Raw genomic sequence first — 27422 nt, forward strand, 5'->3', positions numbered from 1 at the left:
ACCAGCAAGACGGCGGTCTGACCAGCGCATAAGGCCGGTCTGACCGGCGGCACATGAGCGGTCAGACCGGCCCCCTGGAGGCCGGGATGGTGCTGCTCGGGATGGCCGATACAGAGCCGACGGAGCTGTATTCGGTCAGACCGAGCCGATGGGGTCTGACCGCCCACTCAACGCCGGTCTGACCGGCCAGTCCGATGGGGCCCTCTGACAGCGCTACAACGGCTAGTTTTCTAGCCATTGCAGAGTAGCACGGTCTGACCGGCCACATACCTCCGGTCAGACCAGCAGAGCACAAAGTTGGGGGATTTTGCCCCCAACGGCTAGTTTTGGTTGGTGGGAGTATAAATACTCCCCCTCCAGCAGCAAGGGGGCTCTCTTGGTACCCAATTTAATTGCATACACCCCTTGCACCTCTATCACACCCACTTGAACTTTGTGTTCATCCATCTAGTGTGTTAGAAGGTTAATTAGCCAAGAGTCAAGTGCTTTGCTTCCATTTGTAGAGCTAGTGTGGCACTTGATTGATCATCTCCACGCCGGGTCATTGCTTGTTACTCTTGGAGGTTGCCGCCTCCTAGACGACTTGTGGAGGAGTTGCCCGGTGACCTCTCCGAGAAGATTGTGGAGGAGGCCCGGCGCCAGTTTGTGAGTGGTTTGGAGTTCACCACCTTCGGAGTGAAGGAAGAACTACCCTAGTGATCGAGGCTTGGGTAGTCCTCTCCATAAGCCGGCTCCCGCCTTGCCCACCCCTTGACGAAGGGGGCGTGCGGTGGCTTCGTGATTGAGCGGTGGAGTTGGGCTCACCTTAACGGGAAGTAGGAAACCGACGAGTTTCCGAACCTCGGTGAAAAATCTCTTGTCTCCTTGTCTCATTTGATTGTCGCATTTACATTTGTGCAATTTACATTTCTAGAGACATACTTGAGATCATATCACCCTAGGATTGCTCAACATTGACATAGGAGTGTGATTTACTTTCCTAGAGATATAATTGAGCCACTATCACCCTAGGTTTGCAAAACATAACTTAGTTGCTTAGTTAGAATTCACCCTCACCAAGCCTAGCAACTTAAGTTAGTTTTGATTAGGTGTCATTTAGTTTTAAATCGCCTATTCACCCCCCCTAGTCGACATCTCGATCCTACAGCCACCGCCGAGACAGGCGAGAGAGTGCGAGGGAGAGAGGCAAGAGAGAAAGAGAGAAGGAGAGAGAGAGAGATGTAGAGACGGAGAGAGCAAGAGGGTTTGAGAAGATATGGACGGAAAGACAAAGAGAGCGAGATGGTTTGAGAAGATAAGGACAGAGACGATCGGCTTGCCAGCTCGGCTCGCCTCGATATAGGTGCCGGTTTTTTTAAATGACCAACACCTATTGTATAGGTGCCGGTTTTTCTTTAGAACCGGCACCTATAGTTGTTTAAAGGTGCTGGTTTTATGTGTGCTTTTAGTCTGCGGAGAAAGGAACAATATTATAGGTATCGGTTTTAACTGTTGCATCACCTATAGTGGCAATCTGTATGAGCTTTGTTTAAGTAGTGTACGGAGAATAAACAGCCATATATATAAAATGACTCTTTCAAGTAAATAAATGAGCATCGCCATCGTCCTACAATTGATGTTTGCGTAAAATGGCACACACGCCGTCCGGTTTCAACAGCCTAGGATGCCCCTAATAAACAGAAAATGAATTAAGCTACTCGGTACAGAGACTTAATTATAATTAATTAGGTGTATGTATAATTGTTGGAATGAAGCCATCATATATATCGATCCTAAGCTATAGCTGCAGATTAATTATTGAATAGCTAGCTCTACTTGTTTTTGAGAGGCGGCTTGAGCTTAGCTAGCTTTGCTAAATTGATCATTAATTGAGAGGCTTGAACTTAGCTAGCTTTGCTAAATTGATCATTAACTCAAACTTGAAGAAAACTAGCTTCTCTCTATCTCAGAATATAAAAATTTCTAGCATTTAAAATTTGTCACAAAAATATATATAGGAACTCTGTTACACACTTCTCATATCAAGCAATCACAACTATCTGATATCATTTCATTTCTCTTCGTCTTTCTTAACTTAACCAATCATAATTGAACATCACCTACTTATAATTTCATCTCTTTTATTAATCTCTATAAAGAAAACCTTAAAACCTAGATAAAAAGAACTATATATATAGATATGTTTATATTTTGAGATCTATATGTCTATATTTTGAGACTGAAGGAGTATACGATAGCTAATACAGGTAATATTGATATGGGGAATTTTGTCAAGGCGGGTCAGGGTCACAGCCCGTGCGTCGCGTCATCAGAAAAGGGGCAGGGCCCGGGCATTGCCAGGCCACCACCTGAAGGCCATCAGCCAACACCCAGTACTATCCAGCTATAGCGTTGTATAGCCTCTTCTTGCATGATCAATCAAAATCTAATGGATGCAAGCTAGATGTCACAGTTAGGGCACTGTCGCCACAATGTCCTCTCTTGGAGGGCATATACATGCACTAATTATTATTAATTCTTGGAATAACTAGTCTGGATCACCATGATTATAACTCCCTGTTAAATCCTGACGCGACAGCCAGATGAACAGTGTGACTAATTGTGTGCATATGGATTAGTAGTTAATTTGATTAATTCTGCAGCCAAATTGACCTGTGTTTATGTTGATGATGATGATGATTATGATGATGATAGCAACTGCAGATGAATTCGCACTCTCGTTCGTACGTACGTTCAAAAACTACGTCCCAACTAATGCTAGCTGATGATGAATTAGTCTCTCCGGGCTCCATTGATCTTTCTTGTGTGTTTGATTGATCATGTTGACTGCAGAAAAGTATTGGAGCTTTGCTGTATGTTCGTTGTTGCTGTACGTGTGCTAATATAATTAGGCTATTAGCAGTAGTTTTTGTGTACTGATTCTCTAGAGCTGTAGCGATCACTGATGGTGAAGTAGTCGGTTGTTGCGATATTCTTACCTGTCCTTTTTTGACATTTTCTTCCCTTCCAGTACATGTACATGTAACAGTCTCTCGTATTAATTGTGCACTACCTCCAGTGAAAAATATTTGACGCCAAATATATGCTCCCTCCATTTTCAATTATAAGGGCCCCTTTGAATCGCAGGATTAAGAAAACGTAATAATAGAAAAATGTACAATATTGATATAAATGTAGGTGTAAAATAGAGGATTGCAAAACACAGGAATGACGGTTTGATTGGACCGCAGGAAAAACACAGGAATTAGAGGAGAGATAAAGACTCAAAGAAAAGTTTCTATTAGGTAGAACCTCATGTTAGTTTTCCTACAAAATTTACATGGCATTAGGTATTCCATAGAAGTTTTATAGGATTCATTCCTTTGATTCAAAGGAATATATAAGAAAATTCTTGTAGGAATAAAATCCTCTAAAATTTCTATGAATCAAAGGGGGCCTAAAACGCGTATGCATGTATGTATGTAATTAATTAGCACATCTCATATCTTATATGTCAAAAAATTAGCGCATCCCATATCCTTTAGTTTGTATTTTAAATCATATATTCTCAAGATCTCTAATTTTATTGGATTCGCGCATGCATTATATTTACTAGAATTACATAAACGAAAAGATGATGATAATTATTTTTTGGTTTTTTAGTTACACCGTATTACTCCGTACTACATTTTAGAATAGATGGTATAGTGATTAGTGATTTGTCATAATAGTAATAATATCATATGTGTATATGCGCAAATTTTAGTGATTGGAGTAATGATTTGAATTGTACGAGTATATCAGTGTTATAATTTGATGGTGGTGAATAGTATAATTAGTTTTGTTGGTGAAGTAATTATTACAAGAGAATGGGCGGCTATAATTGTTGGGAGGGAGACACGTGTATAAGTTAGAACAGGCAGCAGACAGCGGTCTCTGTCGAGCGTCGCGACAACGGGGCAATAACTTGGAAAGCGATTGTCGGCATCACCTACGGGCGCCACGTGGACAGCATCACTCGAATGTGGGCCCAGCGCCGTTTCACACCACGAACATCAGTATACGATCTCACCGGTTTCCAAACGTACTCCCCCTTTTTCTTGGTGGAGATTAAAGAGATAGCTAAAGTTAAATAGTGATGGTTTGTGTTTGGTTTAAATGAAATACTACTAGTTGATAGAGAAATTAAATAAAAAATGATTATCATTGGTTGAGTTAGAAAGGAAAAATATGTAGTACATATCCCATTGAATCTAGGAATAAAATTTTTACTCTTAGATTTGAAAATGATTACAAATGGTTGAGATAGGAAGAAAAATATGTAGTGCAAAACACATGTACACTAAAAATCTAGAAACTACCATTTAATCTGGGAGTACAATTTTTACTCTTGTTGATGTGGAAGCTTCCATTTCTAGATCCAACAGTAATTTCTAGGTTTTCACAGATAGAAAAGTAGATAGAGAGATTGCTACTCTGCAGTAGAGAAGGGTGTGATACCATTTTTTTTATTTTTTATGTACTTTTATCCTTATATTAAAAAAACACGTACACATAAAAGTATGCTCTGCATGTTAGCAATGTTTGTGTGCATATATATATATACAACTGTACATTTTTTATGAATCATAAATTAATTGTCTAAAATTTATATCATCAAATCTAAAATATGGATATCAATAGTGTGACGTATATACACATGCTTCTTTATAGAGGTCATATTTTTATCGGAAGTCGAAGACATATATTAGTATTGCAAAGAAAGAACTCATATGCCATTAATTAAGCTATATCTGGTAATTAAACCCATGCAATGCATGCTCAGTAAACAAGACTCGAGTGGGGACTACGGAGTGGCTCGTTTTCAGATCTGACAGAAGAGATGATGAAATGATCAGAAAACGTCGAGCATTCTAATTAAGAGGGCTAGCCGTCAAACCTAGCTACAACTTAAAAATACGATATTTGTGAAATAAATCATCAAGCTAAAAGTATGGTCAGCAAATATTAATCGGCACTAATTACTCCTTTTGACAAAAAAAAAGAAAAAAAAGAAAAGAGGAACATATCAACCAAAAGGAAAGTAACTTTGCTGCATGATGGCTATATATAATTCGTGCAGCCATAAAGAGGAGCAAAAGATCTAGGTCTCTGCAGGCATGTCGTCGTTCTTAGCTTCTTTGTCTTCTTCCTCGTGCGGTGTAGCTCTAGATCAAACTATGCAATTAATCCCAGTCCTGTAATTAAAATTCATGCAAGATTTGGTGAAATTTGTGGAGAACAAAATCGATAATCCTAGCTACTAGTTGCGCCGTCATTATCGCATTGCAACGTATAACTGTCTTGTGATATGTCCACGCAATGACTAGTACACTGCTCCCTCCTGATCTCCTCTGAATTAAAAAAAGAGATGATGATATGATGATGATAGAACAGAAAAATAAACAGTGCTAGCGCTGAGCTGCTATATATCTGACTTTTCTTCGTTCTAATGATGATGAGTCATCGTGACAACGCCCCTCTTGTTTAATCGAAAATTAATCAATGACTCGATATCGAATCTGCGATTAAGAATAATGTCAATGCGCCGATCGAATCGGATGCTGTTTCTTGTGCCCTACTTTTGGGCAAAGCAATTAAATATATATCTGATATTAACCGGTTAATTAATTTACTCGATTATACTATTAGAGAAGCCATGATCTTATATTTAGCCGTCGTACCTACCAATACTAAAAGCAGACAAGAATTCAAGACGTCGTCCAACCACAGCTCTGCAACGGCTGCACAGAGACAAGACTCTTGCATACATTGCTTTCTTTGTTTAGGGCAAGAGGGCGCCGCCATTTGCATGGAGTAGTTAGGGTTAATTAGTTCCATATACTCCAGTATCGCGAAAGCTACGTACGTACTTCAAGTACTATATATAATAAATTAATTGGTACGTATATACTTGCTAAGTGAGTTTTGGAATCAAATAAATTAATGCAAAATTTCATTGTACATGCAAAATATCTGCAGAATTTTTATATGGGATTGATCTTAAGGTGGATTGGGCATTTAATAAACAATATGCATATTTTGTAGATACATAATTATGCAAGGGCACATTCAGTGGCTATAATGAATTTAATATCCGTTGTGCTAAAGAGCGCACCTCGCAGTAACCCACTCGACTCGCTCCCCTCCCCTTCCCTCTTATGTATAAAAGGTTAATCCCACGTCTCGCCTTTACATTGGTTTTGTCGCTAGGATGTCCATCAGTCTCCTCCCGTCCCCTCCCCCCTCTCTCCACTTGATGAAAAAAATTATCCTCATCTCTCAAAGAATTGAAAAGATCTTGCAAGTAACTTTTTTCCAATGCTAGCTTCCTCTCATCTTGATCCATTTTTTCTACCATAAGTGATGTGAATTTCTTTTTTTACATAAAGACAAGGGGGATGGGGGTACGTGTGGACGGGATATCAGGAGAGTGAGGAAGGGGGTGGATGGTACAGGTGGAGAACCTACCAACAAAATTAATGTTTGGGTAAATGTGAGTAATATTTTTTTTTTACATAAGGAGAGAGGGGAACCAGTCTCTTTACCAAAAGCAGTGTGGTGTGGCTCCTTTTAGCACGCACTCGCTCCCCCTCTCTCTCTCTCTCTCTTTATCTCTCTCTAAGATATAATAGAGTGAGCAACAAAATTGTCCACGGCAATAAGGAAATTTGCCACGTACATGTCGCAAAGGTAACCTTTAGCTATATTAGACGAAATTTACGTTGAATTGTACTTCTTTTTTTTAACTGAAGCAATTCACTTAAGTTGTCATCACAAGCGCACTAATTCTGTGATGGAGGTGACATTAATAATAAAATCCAGCGAGAGATGTGGGTGACAAAGTGCAGAGTGGAGACATGTAGAGACATGGTTCTCTTTCAGTAAAAAGGTATACGTGTTCAAGTGACTGAAAGAGCATGTCAATGTACACCTTATAAAGTATTGAGCTACGACATATTGCTTTAGTTTTTAGCTCATCTATCACCCAATTCAGTCAAGTGTGATCGAGAGATCAAATGTTTTTCAAAGAATCAAAAGGTGCTCGACCTAATAATGGCCGATATATATCATGTTAATTAATCCCAAAGGGATCAACCAGGCAGCTAGCAGCAAGCCTCCGCGAGCAAGAATCGGCTTTATTTGGTCATTTTATTAACTTGTTAATTAATTAAACATGTTTAGGTGAGGGATTAATTAATTAACTAACGGGAGGAGTGGTGCAACTATGCTGTCATTAATTAATCAATCTAGGGTAAATTAATAGCACACTGACCCATCTCGTTTAGCCTCTGCTTATCTCACAGCCCTTGGAGCGATGCGTCTCCCGGCCAAAATTCTATTGCCCGATCGATCGATTCGGATTTCGCCGAATCTAATGATGTCAATCACGCAATGATTTAATTAGCCTAATCTCGAAAGCCACTTCTCCACCACTCATTTTGTTAATTAATCTCTGGGATTATATTAGTAACTAGCTGTAGTGGAAGGTGGCATCATATGCAGCATGCAAAGATTTTTATTAACTATATGTGGAAGGGGTAGATGATTAATTTTTGTATAAATGTAGTAAACACTTTGGTAGCACAGTTAACGCCTTGCTATAATAGGAGATGTACACATATATATATACACACACACACACACGATCGTCGCAATCATTAACCATTCTAATACGTATACGTATCTGTAGTGTGCAGGTCGGCCGGAGGAAACCGTTAAACAAACATTAACTTTTGAAAAATTATTTAATCTGCTTTTGTTCTCTTTTTGTTTGGACCTTCTCCGTGCATGGAAAGTTTGTGTTCTAAATGTAGAAGCTTGCTTTGGACCAATTTGGGTTGATACAAAAGTTTCATATAGTAGCTTTTTTGTAGTACGTAGGCCAATTGATCATGTGAAATTTATTTGATCATATATATCTCTTCCTATTTTAATTCAATTTAATAAGCCTATAAATCCCACATAAAAGCTTCCTTACATTTCTACAGCTAGGTTGCCTTTATAAAAGAGTACTTACTTTCCATATATACTCCACCTTTTGTACATCTTGTTTATATGGTCAAATGGATATAATAAATACATGCAACTTTCCCTATTCTTTTATTGATTGTGTTTTTTTATATGGAGTGCTTGAAATTTATCATACAGCCTATAATATAATTCTTGGGACCACCAAAATCGCCACATAGGTATACGATAAGTTGTCTTGGTACATGTAAGGGTAAAAAAAAATTTTCACATATGGGCTATGGTAAAAGGGTAGAAATAGGAAAATAACTTTTTTTCCCAATGGTATATGTCAAATTTAGCCTTACATTATTAATTTGTTTTCTCCTTTTTTTTTCTTATACTGATCATCGTATAAGTTTTTCTACCAAAACCAAGAAAGTCTGATTTTCCTATATTTTATTTAATGAGAATGTGATGGAGAAAAATCAAGAAGCATGCACACTTTAACTTTCCCCACGCACAAGAAACGAGAGCTTTACTGCCCCAAGTGCATGCATACACTTCTGGTTATATGATGATAATATATATGTAATGGAGGGAATAATATATAAGCGAAAGTCGCCATCAATATGGAATGGCATGTATGAGGTGATTTTAGTGGACCCACCACCAAAGAACTATATTAGGCCACATAACAAATTTCAAGAGCTTATTTATAGAAAAAAAAAGAAAGGTCGAGTAGTAAATTGACCCCAGAGCAAAACTTTAGATGCCATAGATGCCATAAATTGTTACTCTCCCTCTGAAAGCTCTTCTTTGATAGGAAAAAAATTTCATAGGAACTACACATTATAATTTCCGTCTAAATATACAATCATACATATATATTTCATCCGTTTCACAATGTAAGACTTTCTAGCATCATCCATATTCATATGGATATTAATGAATCTAAATTTATATGTGTGTCTAAATTTATTAACATCTATATAAATATAGACAACGCTAGAAAGTCTTATATTATTAAACGGATGAAGTACCTTGTTTCTACGTACGATTCAAACATGGTATATAAGATAAACATGTCGTCGTCTGAACAACAAATAAATATTTTGTCTCGATGTCCTCTTGGTAGTTGCACGCCGAACGTTCTGCCCATTTTTCAGCGTAATCGGATAGAATTGAAATCCATATCTTCGTCTGCTTCTAGCAGCTAGCATCAGCTTGTCCGTATGCTTCAGAGAGAGGAAATATCATCGCCGTCCACAATATAATGCCGATCGAACACTGTACTAAGATATATATAAAAAATTTTGTTGCTGAGGCAAGAACTAGACCGGTGTCGTTGCTGGTCCAACTTGGCCAAGGGCCATATATATATATATATATATATATATATAGTTTTGCATATATATATATATATATATATATATATATATATATATATATATATATATATATATATATATATATATATATATATATAGACACACACACACACACCCCCTAGTAATAGCTGGTCCCATGTACATATATATGCTTAATTGGGTTAGCTCGAGCTAACTGGGGTGCCAAAATGAATGCTAGCTCTAGTTTAAGTGCATGCTTGGTCAAGATGGATAGGGGATCAGATCTAGTTTCCCTGTATGCGCCCCACCAAATCATCACGGCCATTGATATGTCCCCTGCCTCTAATTAATCTGATCCACTCCGTTAAATATATAAATATATAAATATATATATATATATATATATATATATATATATATATATATATATATATATATATATATATATATATATATATATATATATATATATATATATATATATATATATATATATATATATATATATATATATATATATATATATATATATGACGTATATATGTTGTTGATTTTATTTGGTCTTGACACTTTGACTTAATTCTATCAATTGAGGAGGTTTTATCCAGATGGCTAGAATACATGCAGTTAATTTTAGTTCTGCAGACAAACATAAGTGAAACTATTATAACAAGAAGTTTTATGGTGTTTGTATAAAAAGGAATAAGAATTCGACTCTCCATAATAAAATGTTTTTAAGTATTGACAGAAATTTTTAGGTAAGAAACTAGGAAAAAAAGTAATTTTGCTAGTAGATGGACAAGAGCAAGCCGGATTGTCTTTGATATTATTTGATAGTATTAATTAGTTTTCCCATCTTCAGTACGTGATAGTTATTTATGTATCTATATATTATATAATCTGTGTGTGTTTTTTTAGGTTATATTGTGTCCCCAAGAACATATTGGGTTAAGATATCTTCATTTCTTTTGTGTTGTTCCCATCAACTTGAACTGATTAACTGCTGCGCCTAACCTCTAAATTAACCTGTGGCGCTGGAGTGACTGAGGGAGGAGAGAGAGAGAGGCGGAGGAGAAGAAAAAAGAAAGACTATGTTCGTTTTCTATTTTCCCCTACTGATATGCCCATATTATTAATGATTAATTACTCCGCTGTCATCGGCTATAATAGTTTTTATTCTGTATCTTACTCCTCTCTTAATCAATGGTACATATTGGTTCACCTCTCAATAAACACCGTAATAATTTATCGTGCAAAAAAAAAGGTAATCAAACTCAGAATGGGGTGTGTGTACTGAAGAACCATGTCAATGTCCTAAACACACATACACATAAAAAGGAACAGGTGGAAAGTATGTATAGATTGATTGGATATACTTAGTTAAATACTAAAGTCAATGCATGAACCACATGTTCATATATATTGTATTGTACTTAAAGTATCATCACCATGTACAATAATAATAATACAACGTAGGAGTGTTGGTACGTACTCAACGATCAGTAACATGCAAACACATCGCACTTTTGTTAGGTGAAGAGACAGCAACGTGGCAGTGTGTGTATATATATATTATTACATGCATGGTATTGACCATTGGTGAACGTGCATGAATTAAGACTACACGGTCAGTACATGCAAATTGTAGTAGTAGAAATGTATCAAATCATCAAAAAAGCTGCATACATTGCGTAATTAACTGGGTTTAATTTGTTGAATTTTCCGATCGATCGATGTGTCTTCAACACATCAAATCAATGCAGAATTTCAAAAGGAGGATGCATGGCCAGAAGAAAGAACAAGATGATGAGCTCATCATCGAAGTAGTATATATGCTTTGATAGCTCCAGGTAAGACATTGTACGTATGGCGCCGTCGCTGTCACACAAACAAAAGGAGAAGAGAAAAATAAAAATTTATAAGAAAGAACACAAGTCTCTTTCGCGCCACTAAGAAGGCAACCATTTTTTAGGGTTTTTTTTTTCTAAAAGATCGATCGAGATGTCGAACACGAAAATAAAACACACGTATATATCAATCGGCATCGAGTAATGAATTTGCTGGCATCGATGGATCGGTCGATGTTAATTCAGATTTCAGAGTGAGAGTAGTAGGCAGCATGTCACCATGCACATGCATCCATCCATCGATATATCTATCTACCTAGCCATTGGGCCCGGTTAATTGCAAATTAAGGTGCGACGACGAGAACGAGTTTATACTACAAGCAGGCTCCTGGTTCAAAATTTCAGTTCTATCGGACCTCCCCTCCACCCCCAACCCCCATATTATATTATTTTGGTCAAAATTTTCAATTTTTTAATTTATTGAATTTGGTAACATTTTGTTTAAGTTTGACTTTTTTTTGAAAATTCAAAAAAAATTGGATCGACGTTTCAAAAATTTTGGTATATCGGCGTCGCTGATAGAAATGCCGAAAATGAAATATTGAACCAGAGCATGCTAGAGTTCAGAAACACTGGTTATGTAGATATTTTTCAATCATAGATAGAGCTTTAATTAGCTGTATGATTTTATCATGATTGTAATAAATGCATGGTTTTAAATCTCTAACTATAGATACCGCTATCTTCGGTTATAGCTATTTGAATAGAGATATAGTTATTTGTTCTTGCATACAATTTAACCGCTATAGCTGCTGCTATAACTGTTTGAGAAGACCAACTGTTAAATACCTTAGCCCGTCTTTTAAAACACTGAATAAATGTAATATATGTCTGTCTATATGGTGGTATTTCTTTTTCTATCTTATCGATGGTCTGTTATGAGTTGGCTGAAGTTATCTGGACACATATTGAAACAAGTGGCTATAGTCTTTTTAAGCAAATCAAATAATATATATTGTTATTAATTATGTTAAATAAATCTAGCTAGGCCATATGTGCATGCATCATCAGAGATTCAGAAACAATATTTCCTTCGCCTAATTAATAATTAGTCGTACTCTATATAACTTATAAGCTGTACTTTTTAATGAAAAGATATCTTGAATCCATGCATGCATAATGAAGCATGTTCAATTTACTAATCCTTACGATTTTACAATCCAATCATCATGCTGTCGAATTCCCAAGAATCAGCGATATAGCGTATCTCGTGAAAGTGATATCGGGGGCTCCATTTCTTCGCCTTGTTTTGTCCATTTCTTCCTCCTCTGCTGCTGGCATGCACGCTTCTCCTTTATTTTTTTTCCATGCATATGATCTCATGAACAGGGCCATCTTGTTTGATTCTTCCCTTTAAAACTACAAAATGCTTTCTCCTTTTCATCTTTTTGAGTTGACATATTGTCTAACCTATAGCTACTTTTAATAAACAAACAAATTAACACCTTCTAGAATGATGAGTTTTTTAACTTTAAAGACAGAAATTAATCATGTTCTACACATATATAGTACTATATATATCACCTGCTTAATTAGTAACTGATTTAATCCTGAGTATATATACATGTGGCAGCTGAGGAAAAGAAGTAATTAAATAAATTAGCAACGAACCTAGCTAGTCGGCTAGCTCTAGGTAGGTATATAGGGCGTATTTTTGGATATTTTCTTGGCATGAGCCGGCTAGGTTTGCTGCTGTGTTTGAATGAAGAAAATAGGTCTCGTCGAAATCAGAGTAGGGCCCACCCGTCGGTACTGCCTCCAAAAGGCCAAGCAAAACTTCAAACACGTCGTCATGCATGCATGGAGATTAATTATTTGCAAGGATTAATTTTATTAACTCGATCGACTGCAGTATATTGCATCATTTCAAATGCATAACTAAAATAATACTCCCTCCATTTTTTAAATATTTTATTGAGAAACACAGGACAAACATAAATACATAATCACTCATAAGTCATAACGCGCGCATACTTATACCCTCATTCTTTTTATATGATGTTGGTTTGTTCAATAGTACTCTCTCCGTTTCAGGTTAATTATAAGACGTTTTAATTTTAATTAAAGTCAAACTATTTCAAGTTTGACTAAGTTTATAAATAAATATAGTAATATTTATAATATTAAATTAGTTTCATCAAATCAATAATTAAATATATTTTCATAATAAATTTGTAATGGGTTAAAAATGTTACTATTTTTTTTTATAAATTTGGTCAATCATAAAACAGTTTAATTTTAACCAAAGTCAAAACATCTTATAACATGAAACGGATGTAGTATAAAAAAACAGATTATATGATCGATTGTTTTAGACTATGTGATTAGCTGCAAAATAATTAATCCACATCGACTCGCGCAAATCAAACGCATGCATGGGTCGATGAATGCAGCAATGCAGCATAGTGCTAAGTGCTAACTACAGTTCGATCGATCCAGTCACGATGCTGTGATGGATATATGATTGAAATTATTAGTTTTCGATCGATGATCGATGCAGCGAGAGCCGTACGGCCTAACTGATCGTGCTGCTCATGAATGAAAATGCATTATGCAGATGGGAGTCATGGAGAGAGGTATGGGCTCCAAGGAGGATCTGTCGAGAGGTCGATCGATCGCCGGCATGCAGCTTGATTGATCTGCAAAACATTTTCTATCTACCCTTGGATTCATGCATGCGTGATACTATGATTTAATTCATTACCTCAGCTCAATATGATGCATAAATATAACCGTTGTTATACTATGGTTGAGTTAAATTTCAGCAAAATAGAGAGAAAAATTCGACCAACTTGTAATAAGTCATTAGGTGGAACAATTGTTATACATTATTTTTTTTTCTTGTTTTTAAGTAGTTTTCTTGCTTTGTAATTAATCCATGATTTTATAATTCATAGCTATCCGTCATACAAACTCTGCAGTAATTAGATATAGCTTCTTTAAAGTAAATATCGAAATGAATTCGATGATCTTAAAAAAATAAACAGAGTGGTGACTAATTAATGTATTAGGCCGGTAATAATAATTCAAACAAATTGTTTATACTAGAGATTTAAAACAATCTAACCTTTATATGTCTAAGCATGTAGCTGGCCAATTTTAAACAAATTGGTAAAACTAAATTTCTGACATTTAGAAATCATCATATGGTTAAACAAGGGAGCACACATATAGATATATACAGAACGCAAACCACATGGACATGACAAAGATTTTAATTGGATATATTATTCGTTACTTCGAATGGAATTTTATCTGAAAGTTCAGCATCGGATAGAATTAAGCCCAATAACATTTGGGCTCTTAATGCTGGTGAATCCTGCAGCAGATGTAGAACAGCCAGATGTGTGTCAAGCCTAGTTGGTGGGCCAGAATTGCAATCACCGAGGCCCATAACCACATACATATAGGCCGGTACTTGTCTCAGGCCCAGCCCAATCTGTGAGGCTGCAATCATTCCATTTTGGAAAAAGTACACCGGAGGTCCTTCAACTTGTCATCGAGTTACAAAATCGTCCCCCAACCGCAAAACCGGATATATGACCACCCTTAACTCACGAAACCGTTCACTTTAGGTCCTTGGGTGGTTTTGACCCCGGGTTTGTCCGACGTGGCAGCTGAATCAGCGTGGGACCCATGTGGGTCCCACATGTCAGGAGGCCACATCATCAGTCATCACCCTCTCTCCTCTTTCTTTCCCCTCATCTCGCCCTTCATCGGTTCCTCCTCTTTCTCACTCTTCTCAGCGGCGGCGCCGGCTGCGAGGTAGGAGGAAGGAGGACGTCGACGTCGGCGGCGGCAAGACGCGGGAGAAGGGGAGGGCGTCGACGCCGCGCGAGTGAGGTCGAGGATGGAGACCACGGCGGCGAGGTGAGCGACCTCACGGCATCGTGCAAGCACGGCAGTGGCCCGGTGGAGTTCCGCGGCTGCCAAAGATGGGCCCGACGGGTGTGCAGTGGTCGTGCATCAGCTGTCGTGGGTGGGCGCTGGGTGGCGGAGCTCGAGGAAGGCGAGGGTGCCGCTGCCACCGCTTCGTCACCCGCCGCCGTATCGCCGGGCGCCAGATGTCCTCTCCCACCTCGCAGCCGCCGCCGTGTCGTCGGGTGCCGGATGTCCTCTCCCGATTCGTAGCCGCCACCGCGTCGCCGGGCCCCGGATCTCCTCTCCCGCCTCGCAGCCGTTGCCGCCGCCGCCTCGTCGCCCGGCGCCGCGTCGCCCACCGCCGGATCTCCTTTCCCACCTAGGCACGGCGACCTCCTCCCCTCCCACCGGCCACCGTGCAGAGAGAAGCAAAGTGACAGAGAGAGGGGATGAAGGGAGAGGAGGGAAAGAGATGGTGATGATGTGGCATATTGACATGTGGGACCTATGTGGGTCCCACGCTGACTCAGCCGCCACGTCGGACAAACCTGGGTCCAAAACCACCGAAGGACCTAAAGTAAACGGTTTCGTGAGTTAAGGGATATCCTATATCCGGTTTTGTGGTTGGGGGATGATTTTGTAACTCGATGATAAGTTGAGGGACCTCTGGTGTACTTTTTCCTTCCATTTTTACCTCATTGCTGTCAAACTGCTATCAATGCTAATCAACATAGTACAAGATTGCAATATTTCATTTTTTTTTTCACCTACAAGCAAGCATTAACTCAAGGGACTGTCCACCAGTTGATAGAAACCCTTTAGAAATCATGTAAATTTTAAACCATTCGATTACTTTAAGATTCATACAAATCAATCAAACCCTAAAACCCATTTGTTCCTCTCTCTCTCCGCCCCCCTTCTCCCAACTCCCCCACACGCTGCCAATGCTATCACAGGCGTCTAATCGCGATCTGCACCATCTCCACCACCTTCGCCCCAGCGTGCCAAGGTCTGGCTGGCCGAAATGTGTCAATGACTCTGGCAAGGCCTCCCAATCTTGCCTTCTTTCACTCCCTCTCCTCTCTTTTTTCTCAAGCCAGCGGGGTGAGTTGCCCCCGCTCAGCTAGATCCACCACCACTGACCGTCGCTTCTAACCATTCCTTCTGCTTTGTCTCCTGCAGCCAACACTAGCCCGTCGCATGCTTATGATCCCGTGGCTTCGGCGGCGCCGCGGCTGCCTCGCTGCTCACCACGGGTTACCCTCCCATGTCCGTTCCTCTAAAGCCGACGACATCCCCCCTTCCCCCTCCCTCCACCCCAATGACCCTAATCCGTAGGTCCCTAGTGAGGCTTGGGGTTGGAAAAGATGAGGAGGTTGTTTGAGCTGAAGGAGAAGGGTGGTAACAGGAATCACAAAAGCACATCCGATGATACAAAATCTACAACATTTGGAAGTCCATTTTCTATCAATGAAGGTTAGCAGTTTCGTTAATTCAAGTTATCGACAAACAGGGTGCACGATTGCAAACAAGAACCGTCAGCCATAATCTCAAAGGAACAAAGCGGCTATTAATTACACTGAATTGAACACATGAAACGCCACATTCATCGATCGAAAATGCAAATACGTACAAGATGACACACTCCATTTAATTAACACAAACTAACAGTTTGAACTTGAACAAACACTGATCCTAAATTATCGACAGCAACGACACTGCTTGAACAACCCTGAATTAAGCAAGTTAATTCGAGCAATCATTAATCCTAAATGAAATTACAATCCTACAGTAGATATTACGCGCTTGATAGTTTATCAAAGTGTCAAACCAAGCCGGCCATGGCCATCGCGGCAGCCGACACGACGGGAGCGAAGAACGACGCCGCGGCGAACGCGGATCCCGCCGCCGCTCCGGTGTCGTAGTCCGTCGACGGCGCCGGCGCTGCTGCCGGCGGCACGGCGGCGAGGACGTTGATCATGAGCCTCTGGCCCTCGTTGCAGCGGCCGAGGTCGGGGCTGGCGAAGTAGGCGAAGCCGGGGACCTAGAGGTAGAACACCCTGGCGCCGTCGCCCGGCACGGGGGCGTCGCCGGCGTCGACGCCGGCCGTCTCGTTGCAGTGGTAGTACCCCGCCTTGCTCACCTTGATCACCGAGTCGTTCCTGTACTCGAACTCTGCCACCACACGCCATGGATGCGAATGCGAATGCAAAATTAAAGAAGAGGAGATCGATGACGAGTTGACGACGATGAGATGAAACTGCCGTTGATTCGTTACCGATGGAGTCGCCGACGTAGAAGGCGATGGACGACGCCCACCGGGAGTAGTACAACTCCTCCTCCTCCGGCGGCGGGGCGATCCACCCGTCGGGGCCACCGACGCGGTACTGCTCCCCTGCCGCCGCCGCCGCCGCGCCGGCGGCGAGGACAGCCACGGGAGGAGACGGAGACGAGACGAAGCCGCGACAGCCGCCATGCCTGACTGACTGATGAAAGCGCCGATCGATGGAGCGATTGCCGGAGATCGAAGAAGAAAGAAGCGGAAACTGCTCGTACGTGTGATTGATGGTGTGCCGCGGCGATCGACAGAAGTGGCAAGAATTTATAGGCGGAGGCGCGCGATCGATCGATCGAGCCGTTGAGAGGGGGAGCGTCGGCGGCGGTTGCGTCAAAAAGCCTCGTCGGCGCCGCGCGCGCGGGAGGGAGTGGAGAACGTGGCCGTTTGAACTCGGTCGTCTCCGCGCGCTCTGCAGTTGCATATGCGATGCGAACTTGTTCGTGTCTGCACCGTGAAGACGAGGTTTGGAATTCAGCCCATTTGTTTTTCGTCAACAATTTCGGTCCATAGGGGTGTATGGGCTTGAATTACGGCCCATACATGTGGACCGGTGGGCCGGCCCTTTAACGATAATGGGCCTGGAGTTGTCTGTTCATTATTAAGCTTTGGAATAAGTTCACTTTAGGTCCCTCTATTTCTTCGTCAGTTCGATTTTCATCCCTTAACCGCAAAACCGGGTATAACCCGTCCCCCAACTTACGAAAACCGGGCAAACGAGGTCCCCTAGCAGTATGGAGCGTAGTTTTAATTGACTGACGTGGCACTTGCATGGCTCCTTTGACTGATATTCGTCCCACGTGGCATTGACATGGCGTTTACATGGCAATTTTATCCCCACAAAATAATAAAAATCGTGGGACCCATATGTCAGCTACACACAAAATAATTCCTCTCTCTCTCGCAGCCAGAGCAAGCGATGGGTGGGGCCGAGAGGGGCGGGCCGGGCCGCAACCGGAGTAGGCCGGCAAAGCGGCGGCGACCGGAGCAGGCGAGGGGCAAGGCGGCGCTCCACGCACTCCCTCTTCTTCATCATCGCGCCGCGGCGCCGCCTCACAGCCGGCGGAGCGGCGGCGGAGCGGAGGGCCAGGCGGAGTGGCGGGGCGGCGGCATGCCGCGGCCACGAGACGAGCTTGTAGATGACACGGCTCCCCGTACCCATCGCCACGACCGCCGCGGTGGCGATTGCCATGTCCATCCTGGCGCTCCTCCCAACCCCAGCAGCGCTCCCCACCACCTCCCCCGCCGCCGCGCACCTCGCCGCCGCATCCTCCCTAGGGTCACCCTCCTCGTCCCCAACCACACCGCCACCTCGATGCACCGCACGTGCGCCACCTGCATCACCTCCCTCTGCCTCATGGTAGGGAGGAGCTCCATCGCCGCCGCCGCCGGCGGTCCGTTCGTCAGGGATGCAGGTATGGGTTGCTCCGCTCCCGCCGGTCGCCGTCGCGTGCCCCTTTGGCCACCGCCACGACTTCTCCCCCGCCGGCCGGCCGCTCCGCCCCTCTGCTCCGCCCACGACGCACCGCTCCTCCTCTTCTTCCCCGCCGCCGCTCCGGCCGTCGACCGGCCGCTGACCACCCCACTTCGCCCATTGGCTCCACCCCTCTGCTCTACCACCGCTCCGCCCAACGGCTTCGCCACGCTGCTCCGGCCACCCCTCTACTCCGCCCAATGGCTTTGCCTTGCCGTCGGCCGCCCGCCTCGCTGCTCCGGCCGCCAACTGGCCGCTTCGCGCCATGACACGGCGCCGCTCTGACCGCCGACCATCCCTATGCTCCACCCCACCGTCGCCCGCTCCGGCCGCCACCCACCACGCTCCGCCGGCTTGAGAGAGAGGAGGGAGAGAGAGGATAGAGGGAGAGGAGATAGAGAGAAGAGGTAGTGATGATGACGTGTGGGTCCACATGGGCCCATCATTTTTTATTATTTGTGTGTGAAACTGACATGTGGGTCCCACAAGTTTTATTATTTTATCGGATCTAATTACCACGTAAGCGTCACGTCAACAACACGTTAGACAAAAACCTAGTCAAAATGAGTCACATAGGTGCTACCTCAGCCAAAACCAGATATAATACTGTTGAGGGGCCCATTTAAACTGTTCCGTAAGTTGGGGGACCCGTCGTATCCGGTTTTGTGACTAAACGAAAATCGGACAGGGGCGACAAATGGAGGGCCCCAAAGTGAACTTATTCCTTAAGCTTTTTAATGGACCTCTGTTAAGACCCACAAGTTTATGTGGGCCTGGTAATTATCTGGCGGCCCATCCAGAATTCCAGACAAGGCTAGTCAACTCGGCAAGGGTTTCCTCGCCGTTGCCGTCGCCGTCGCCGTCGCCGCTGCCGCTTCCGCTTGCGTGCCCTCGTCGCCGTCGAATCGCTCGCCCGTCGGTCGGGTCCGGTGACCTCGCTGCCTCCGAGATCCTCCTCTCCTCGCCTGCGCGCTCTTCCCGTCGGCTAGAAGGGCTGCTTCTTCCGTCCCGGCTCCGTCGCCATCCCCCCGCCGGCGGCGACTTGGGCGGCCTCGGCTACTTCGCCCTTGTTTTCCGGCCAAGTTGAAGGTTCCGGTTCCGTTTCCGATCCTCAGGTAAAAGAGCACATACTTCTCCAATCATTTGAATAGCTAACAGCAATCCATTGTGCATTTGTGCTTCATGCGGCTACGGATGTATCCATCAATTAGTTGAGAGATAGGATCGATTCACTGTGTGTTCTACTGATGTGTAAATGCCGCTATGTTCTGCATCATCTGTGCTGTGGGATTTGCTATTTCTGTTACTTTGATGCGGCCGCGGTAATGTATAGGAGTAGGAAGGATTTATTGGCATTTCACCAATCGTCCTTAGTTAGGTAGCTGATGCGACGCTGAAGTTGGCTGCACTGCCTCAACAGTATAACTGAGGGCCTTTCCTTGAATCATTCGTGTGACTTCTTTCACATTCCTCTGTTGTTTGGAGGAATACCAAGGGGGATGGGCTCATCTGTAGAGTATTTTTTAAAATATAGACAGTAGCATGTGTTCTGGATCATAAACTATGCGAAATTGCGAGCCAAAATTTTGATGCAAGGTTGCTTTGTTACAAATATGATCTGTATTTCCTTGATTTAAAATTAAGTTGTTGTGTAATTTGTTCAACTACAAAGAATGTAAAATCTTGGGACTCGGATTGTTGGCCTGTATTTCACGCATAAAACTACAAATATTGTTATGCTTTTGTTTAACTCCTCAGGGGTTTTGCAGCCAGCACTCGAATTTTCATCATTGTTTTAGGCATTTGATATTCTTATCAGTTCATCATTCTAAAATTAATCTACTCGGATTCTAATAGATTTTGAGAAAATGGATCCTGAAGATCTTACTGACTCTGAGGAAGATGAAGATGATGACATGATGTTTTTTATCTTGCCTACACTATATCTTGTTTCTACTGGAAGCGAAGAGCCATGTCATACATCGAAGTTCAGTGGTGCAGAGTGGATTTGTGAAGTGCTTGAAGATGACCGTGGTGAAGGCTATGCCAAATTTCGAATGGAGCCTCAAATTCTTCAGAAATTTTCAGACCTTCTTAGGTCAAAGAATCTTTTGCGGAATACAAGAGGCGTTTCTGTGGAAGAGCAAATTGGCATGTTTATTTATATGCTCTCTCGAAATGCCAGCTTTCAGAAAATGAGTGATAGATTTGAGCACAGTAGGGAGACTATCCATAGACATATCAAGGCATGCTTTGATGCAATCACCTCATTGACAGATGAGTTTGTCAAGCATCCTTCAACTGAGACTCATTGGAAAATATCATCTGATCCGCAATATGGGCCTTATTTTAAGGTAGGTTTAACCTGTCTCTTTGCATTGTATGAAGTTCTACACTTCTCTGCTACATCTGAATCAGTAGTGTGTTTCCTTGCAGAACTGTATAGGGGCAATCGATGGAGTTCATGTACCTATCACAATATCAGACTATGAAGCAGCTCCATATCGAAATATAGAAGATTCCCTTTCTCAAAATGTGATGCTGGCTTGTGACTTTGATTTGAATTTTGTCCATGTGTGCAGTGGCCACGAAGGGTCTGCATCCGACGCGGCAGTCCTATATGCTGCTGTGGAGTCTGGATTTGAAGTCCCAAGTAACAAGTATTATTTGGTTGATAGGGGTTATGCAAACACACCATCTTTTCTTGCTCCTTATAGAGAAGCTGCATACCATATTGAAGAGGAGGAGCAGAGCAATTGTCAGCCAAGTGACTACAAGGAGTTGTTCAACCTTCGTCACTCAAAGCTGCGCAACAACATAAAGCGTGCCACAGCGCTATTGAAGATGAGGTTCCCAATTTTAAATGTCGCAACATTCTATCAGATAGAAACTCAAGCGAAAATCCCAGCAGCAGCAGTGGTGCTGCACAATATAATGCAGGGCCAAAAAGATGATGATGATGATGATGGGTGGGCATTTAACCAGGCAATGCCAGTTTCATCCCGTAGAACTGTAGTTTTACCCAGTGGGGATGATGCTTATGGCAATGATGTCGAAGAACTGAACAACCAATGTAGCATGGGTGATGCTTTGAGAGATTATATTGCGAAGAAGATGTGGACAGATTATGAAAGGAACAGGAGGTAGGTTTCCCTATTCTGAGGCCAAACAACATATAGGTGAAAGGAAAGAGCTGCTCATGTGTGATTTGTATCTTGAATTCTGATGTTTATGGTTAAAGATGGAACTAGGCAATGCCCTGTAGAAGCTGTACTCAGTTGACACCCACCAGTAAGATATGGCATTTTCATGTCCTCCATTTGGCTATCAATCTGTGTGGATGTTGTGGTTGCCAAGATAGTGCCTTGCTAGCAAACATGGCGTGGCATTTAACTACCGCCACGCCAGTATAAATGGCGTAACAAAAGAGGAATTGCCTATGCATCCGTCGGGTGATTTTTGAGAAAAATTATCTCCCTTTAGATTTGCATCTTACGGACTAAAAAAATACCAACTAGAAATTTCAATTGTCAACAATCAACAAATACTATAAAATTTCCAACTAATAAAATGCTTAACACGCTCAGGCACAGCTTCCAGATTACACCCGAATTTACCGTACGTAACCTAATTTACCCCAAAATCACACGAATTTACCCTCGGGGACTCAAAGGTGGAGCTGAAGTCTAGCTAAACAGTTTCAGCTCTATTTAAAATGAGTGTGGAGCTGCTTGGAGTGTGTTCTCACAAAATGAATTAGAGAAAATGAACTACAGAGGTGGAGCTGGGTTTAGGCTGCTCTACAACTCCACTCTAAACCCAATTCCTAAAGTTAAATTTATGAGTTGGAGCTCTACCAAATATGTCTATCTTTCCTAAGTAAGATAGAATATGCGATACTATTTTTATATTTTTCTTTATTCCTGTGACGTGAAGGCTTTACTAGTAGTAGTACTTTGAAAACAGATCAAGCTGCATCCCGGCAACAAATCATTGAACTATACAAGAATTTTTATTACATGATAGGAATTGCTGCTTGAAATGCATCAGTAAATAACAGTGTGCAAATGTATCGTGTTGTAGCAGCAAAAACATCTGTAGCTTACTGCTGTAGTGATCAAGAAACTTCGGAAGATAAATTCGGCAGTGCTGCAGACACCAATTTATTACCTAACGTTCATGCTTCATTCCTCAGTGTTCCACTTCTATTGACACCATTTTATTACCTAACGTCAAATGCTCGTGGCGAAAAATGCTTCCTTTATTGACATTACCTCACTATATACATCATGTATCAATGGCCGATCTTTTGGCGACTCTTCAGAGCATTCCAGGCCAAGTTTAAGGAGTTGTAGAGCACAGATATCCATTATACCTGTCTTGTGTTCATGCAATTGCAGGGTATGATTAGAAGGTTGTTCTGTCATTTCAGGAATAAGCCTGGGGTCAAGTATGTCTTTGATCTGTGAAAGTGATGCATTGACATACATGCGGAGTGTGAAGCCATCAGTAAATATTTCATTGGTAGGGTGTCTTCCTGTTAGCATTTCCAGAAGAATAATGCCATAACTATAGACATCACCCTCAGTTGAGATTTGACTGCCCATGCCATACTCTGCAATGTTTTGAAACCAAAAAGCTCAGATCACCAGTAAAATGAACCATATTGTTAATCATAAAATACTGAAGTCCTTTTTATTAAATGATACTCTGCTTTGTTTGAAAACAAAAGATTCAGATAACCAGCAAAATATAGGAGTACCATATTATAATCATAAGAGATTTTTTTAGATAATGGGAATTTTTAAACCCCGCTTCTACAGCAACGGGGGTGTATAATCATAAGAGATATAATCGTAATTTCGTTATATTAAATAAATGATTTTCTGCAGTGTGCTCTGAAAAGTGAAAACCAACTCACCAGGAGCAATGTACCCAATAGACCCCCTTGGCCCAGCCATGCTTCTTGATATGCTTTGAGTTCCGGATGAATATTCACGAATTGACCTTGCCAGACCAAAGTCACAGACGCAGGCAACATAGTCATGGTTGAAAAGTACATTGCTTGGCTTCAAATCGCAGTGAACAACAGGTGGAATGCATTGGTTGTGAAGGTATTCTAGAGCAGAAGCAATATCAAATGCTATGCTAATCCTTTCTCCCAAACTCAAATCACCACATGGATCAAACCTTGTGTGTAGTCGGCTTTCTAGGCTACCATTAGCCATATATTCAAATACTAGAGCCTTGAACTCACTGCCCATCGGATCATAAGTTGAGCATGCAGTTATCACCTTGACAAGATTTCGGTGACGGATGTTCTTCAATGCTTTGCACTCTGCCATAAAGCTATCCAATGCACCACACTGATCGAGCTTGAACACCTTAACAGCGACCATAGTGTCTTCTGTATCCAGTATACCTCTATAGACTGTCCCAAAATGCCCAGAGCCGACTATGTTGGCTGCAGAAAAATTATTTGTTGCTTTGCTAACATCACTGTATGTTAACTTTTTCAGCTCCATGTAGGAGTGATCTATGTGCTCATTGGATTTCCCCTTCCTTTTCAGGAAAACATTTACGATCAACAAATATAATCCGAGGATTGAAGAAAGTAAGACAATAGATGAAAAAACTGCCAACATTGGAATAACGAGCTTATGCTTTCTTTTGGATGCTGAAGCAGAGCAGACAGTCAACTCGTCCATTGGAACATTGGTGCAAAGGTGTGGATTTCCTTGGACAAACACCTTATCTCTGTCAGAAAATATTCCACCAACTGGAATTGGCCCCTCAAAGTTGTTGTATGACATATTTAGATACTGTAATGAGGTGAAAGTCCCAAAGAAATCCGGTATTGCACCAGATAAATTGTTCGCGGAGAAATCCAGCACTTTGGTGCCTCTGAGGTTTGCTAATGATTGTGGAATACTTCCCTCTAGGAGGTTGCCTGCTACACGAAGTGATTCCAATCGGACGCAAGAACCAAGTGTAGATGGGATCCTGCCTGTGAGTCTGTTGTGGGAAATGTTCAAAGAAGCAAGATTTATCAGGCTACCAAATTTTAGTGGTATGGAGCTTATGAATTGGTTGTGTGATAAATCAAGTAGCCAACTCAATTGATTTAGCTTGACAAACATGTCTCCGCTTATGCTTCCAGTAAGGGCATTACTTGAAAGGTTCAATGCCAACAATTGTTGGCACCTCGCTAAAGTTGTAGGTATTCTTCCACTCAGTTGATTTTCTGATAAATAAAGTTCAGCCAATTGATTCAAGTTACCAATGGATTGTGGTATTTCTCCTGAAAATTTGTTTTGTGAAAGGCTAAGGACAACAAGATTGTTTAGTTGGCCAAGAGTATGAGGTATGCTCCCTGTCAATAGATTGTTATCAAGATAGAGTAGGGACATGCTAGATAGGTTCCCAATCTCCAAGGGAATGGTGCCAGATATATAGTTTGACGGGAGAGCGAGTGAAGTTAATGTTTTCGGCAGGTCGGCTACAGAGCTGGGCATGTCCCCACGTAGGTTATTTTCACCAAAGTGCAGTTTCAGCAGATTGGAGCAATTTTTCAAGGATGATAGGAATGCCCAGTCTCCAGCTTCTAACTGGTTTGAGTACAGCATGACAACCTGCAAATCTGTCATCAAACTAAAAGAAGGAATCACCCCTCTCAAAGAGTTGTTGGCCAGGTACAGAAACTGCATGTTGGAAGCATTAGCTAGAGATTTAGGGATTTCTCCAACAAAATGGTTGTTAGACATCATGAGAACTTGGATGTTAGGAAGTGTGTTTCCTATGTCAGGAGGCATCATCCCCTCAAGATTGTTGTTGGCCAAACCGAGAAAACTGATGGACGACATGTTGTAAATGGAGGGATTTACAGCCCCAGAAAGATTGTTGTAAGAGAGGTCAAGATATTGTAGCGCCGACAGCTTACTAAAATCCGGTATACTTCCCTGCAACTGGTTTTGTGCAGCTAAAAATGCTGTAAGCGATGAGAGATTCGCTAGAGATGGTGGTATGCCTCCTGACAGGCTATTTGTTGTAAGATCAAGGTTGGTGATCCGTGAAGTGAACATCGTTACGGGTGGAATTGCACCAGAAAGATTGTTTTTCCTAAGGTATATCTCCCTGATGGTTGAGCTGTTGAAAAGTGCTGCAGGGATGCTCCCGTAGAGGCTATTGTTCTTCAGTGAAAGATAGCGGAGTGACGACGCATTAGCCAAGAACAATGGGATCTCTCCGGTCAGGTAGTTGTCCGCGAGGCCGACAGACTCCAACGCCGATGAGCTCCCAAGCAATGGTGGGATTCTGCCATGGAGGTTGTTGCTGGTTAGGTCCAGGGATGAGAGGTTAGGAAGCGTACCGAGGCCTCGTGGGATCTCACCACTGATCGCGTTGAAGCTGAGGTTGAGGTACTGGAGCCTGGCCACATCGGCTGTGAATGTGAGGCCACCTGAGAGGCCATTGTTGGGGAGGTGGATTCTCGCGAGGGACGAGAGGTTGGAGATGCAGGGTGGGATCTCTCCGGTGAGGCCTCCTGCCTCCATGTCCAGGGCCACAACCACACGAGGTCGTTCTTGGAGCTTGATGGAGCAAGTGACGCCGCGCCAGGTGCAGAAATCGGGTGAGATGGTGTTGCTCCATGTGGAGAAGGCGGACCCGTTTGGGCTTGAAAGATGTGATTTCAGGCAAAGCAGTGCTTCCCGTTCATCAGCTAATGCTGTCAGGGTGGAGAAGAAGAGGATTGCAGCGACTGCAACCAGAGCTGCACATGCCATCTTGCTTAATTTGCTGGTGTGTATTTTGGACAGTATGCTGGTGGTAAGTTATGAGATGCTTGTGATTCTTAATTATAGTGGACTAGGATGCGTCAAGATCTTCTACCCATTAAAACCATATATTGGCCACATCTTTGACCCATGTTGATTGTTGGATGGTGCCATATTCTTAGTCAAATAGTGAATGCATTAATTCCTGTTGAACATGATTAGGTTGCGTGCATGGACTTAATTACGGAGATCTTGTTGAATTAAGCTTTGACTAGATTGTTTTATTATGCAAACTTTCAGACCTTATTTTTCAGCAAAATAAGTAATGGTACCTTATTAGTTAGTTATACCAACTGACAATTTGCCTGCCTACGTACATTTTCCAACATCCGTCTGACGGTATTTTGCGACGCGGTGTAGACCAGTTCTGAACTTCTGATGGTTCATTTGAAAAGCATGATCTTTTTCCAATTTCACCTAACAATCCACAAAGTAAACTGTGCTATCAAACCTCTTACATATTTTGTGCATTAGACAAACACTTTTGTCCTATGGTGCCCTGTTGTCAGGAAAAAGGAATATCAATGCTTTATAAAACTAATTGGAGGAACATGATGGATATTAATTTTAAACGTATTTGTTATTTTCTTTGGCAGATCACTAATCTATATTTGTAGAGCTTATATCGTTATTACTTTGGATTATGTCATCGAACATGTCAATCATGGGAAAATTGTCACTGTCCACAGG

At 42.0% G+C, this 27422-nt stretch overlaps 2 protein-coding genes across 3 annotated transcripts; one reads left to right on the top strand and one right to left on the bottom strand.

Moving 5' to 3' along the window:
• The first annotated feature begins 19707 nt into the window (after positions 1–19707).
• On the top strand, positions 19708–22224 carry LOC4328807 (uncharacterized). 2 transcript variants are annotated; one of them, XM_015767930.3, is made up of 3 exons: positions 19708–20012; positions 20755–21251; positions 21319–22224. In XM_015767930.3, the coding sequence occupies exons 2-3, from the start codon at positions 20766–20768 to the stop codon at positions 22042–22044; spliced, it is 1212 nt and encodes a 403-aa protein (XP_015623416.1). In that variant the 5' UTR covers positions 19708–20012; positions 20755–20765; the 3' UTR covers positions 22045–22224. The 2 variants fall into 2 exon arrangements, with proteins under 2 accessions (XP_015623416.1, XP_015623417.1); XM_015767931.3 differs by having other exon boundaries at positions 21334–22224.
• Positions 22225–22862: 638 nt separating this feature from the next.
• Positions 22863–26769, bottom strand: LOC4328808 (probable LRR receptor-like serine/threonine-protein kinase At3g47570). Its single transcript, XM_015768454.3, has 2 exons — positions 23819–26769; positions 22863–23512 (listed from the first exon to the last, which is right to left on the bottom strand). Exons 1-2 carry the CDS (start codon positions 26679–26681, stop codon positions 23130–23132), a joined length of 3246 nt encoding a protein of 1081 aa, XP_015623940.1. The 5' UTR covers positions 26682–26769; the 3' UTR covers positions 22863–23129.
• Between the last annotated feature and the right edge of the window lie 653 nt (positions 26770–27422).

The sequence above is a fragment of the Oryza sativa genome, chromosome 2 (assembly GCF_034140825.1).
Source record: "Oryza sativa Japonica Group chromosome 2, ASM3414082v1".
In the NCBI taxonomy this organism is placed as follows: Eukaryota; Viridiplantae; Streptophyta; class Magnoliopsida; order Poales; family Poaceae; genus Oryza; species Oryza sativa.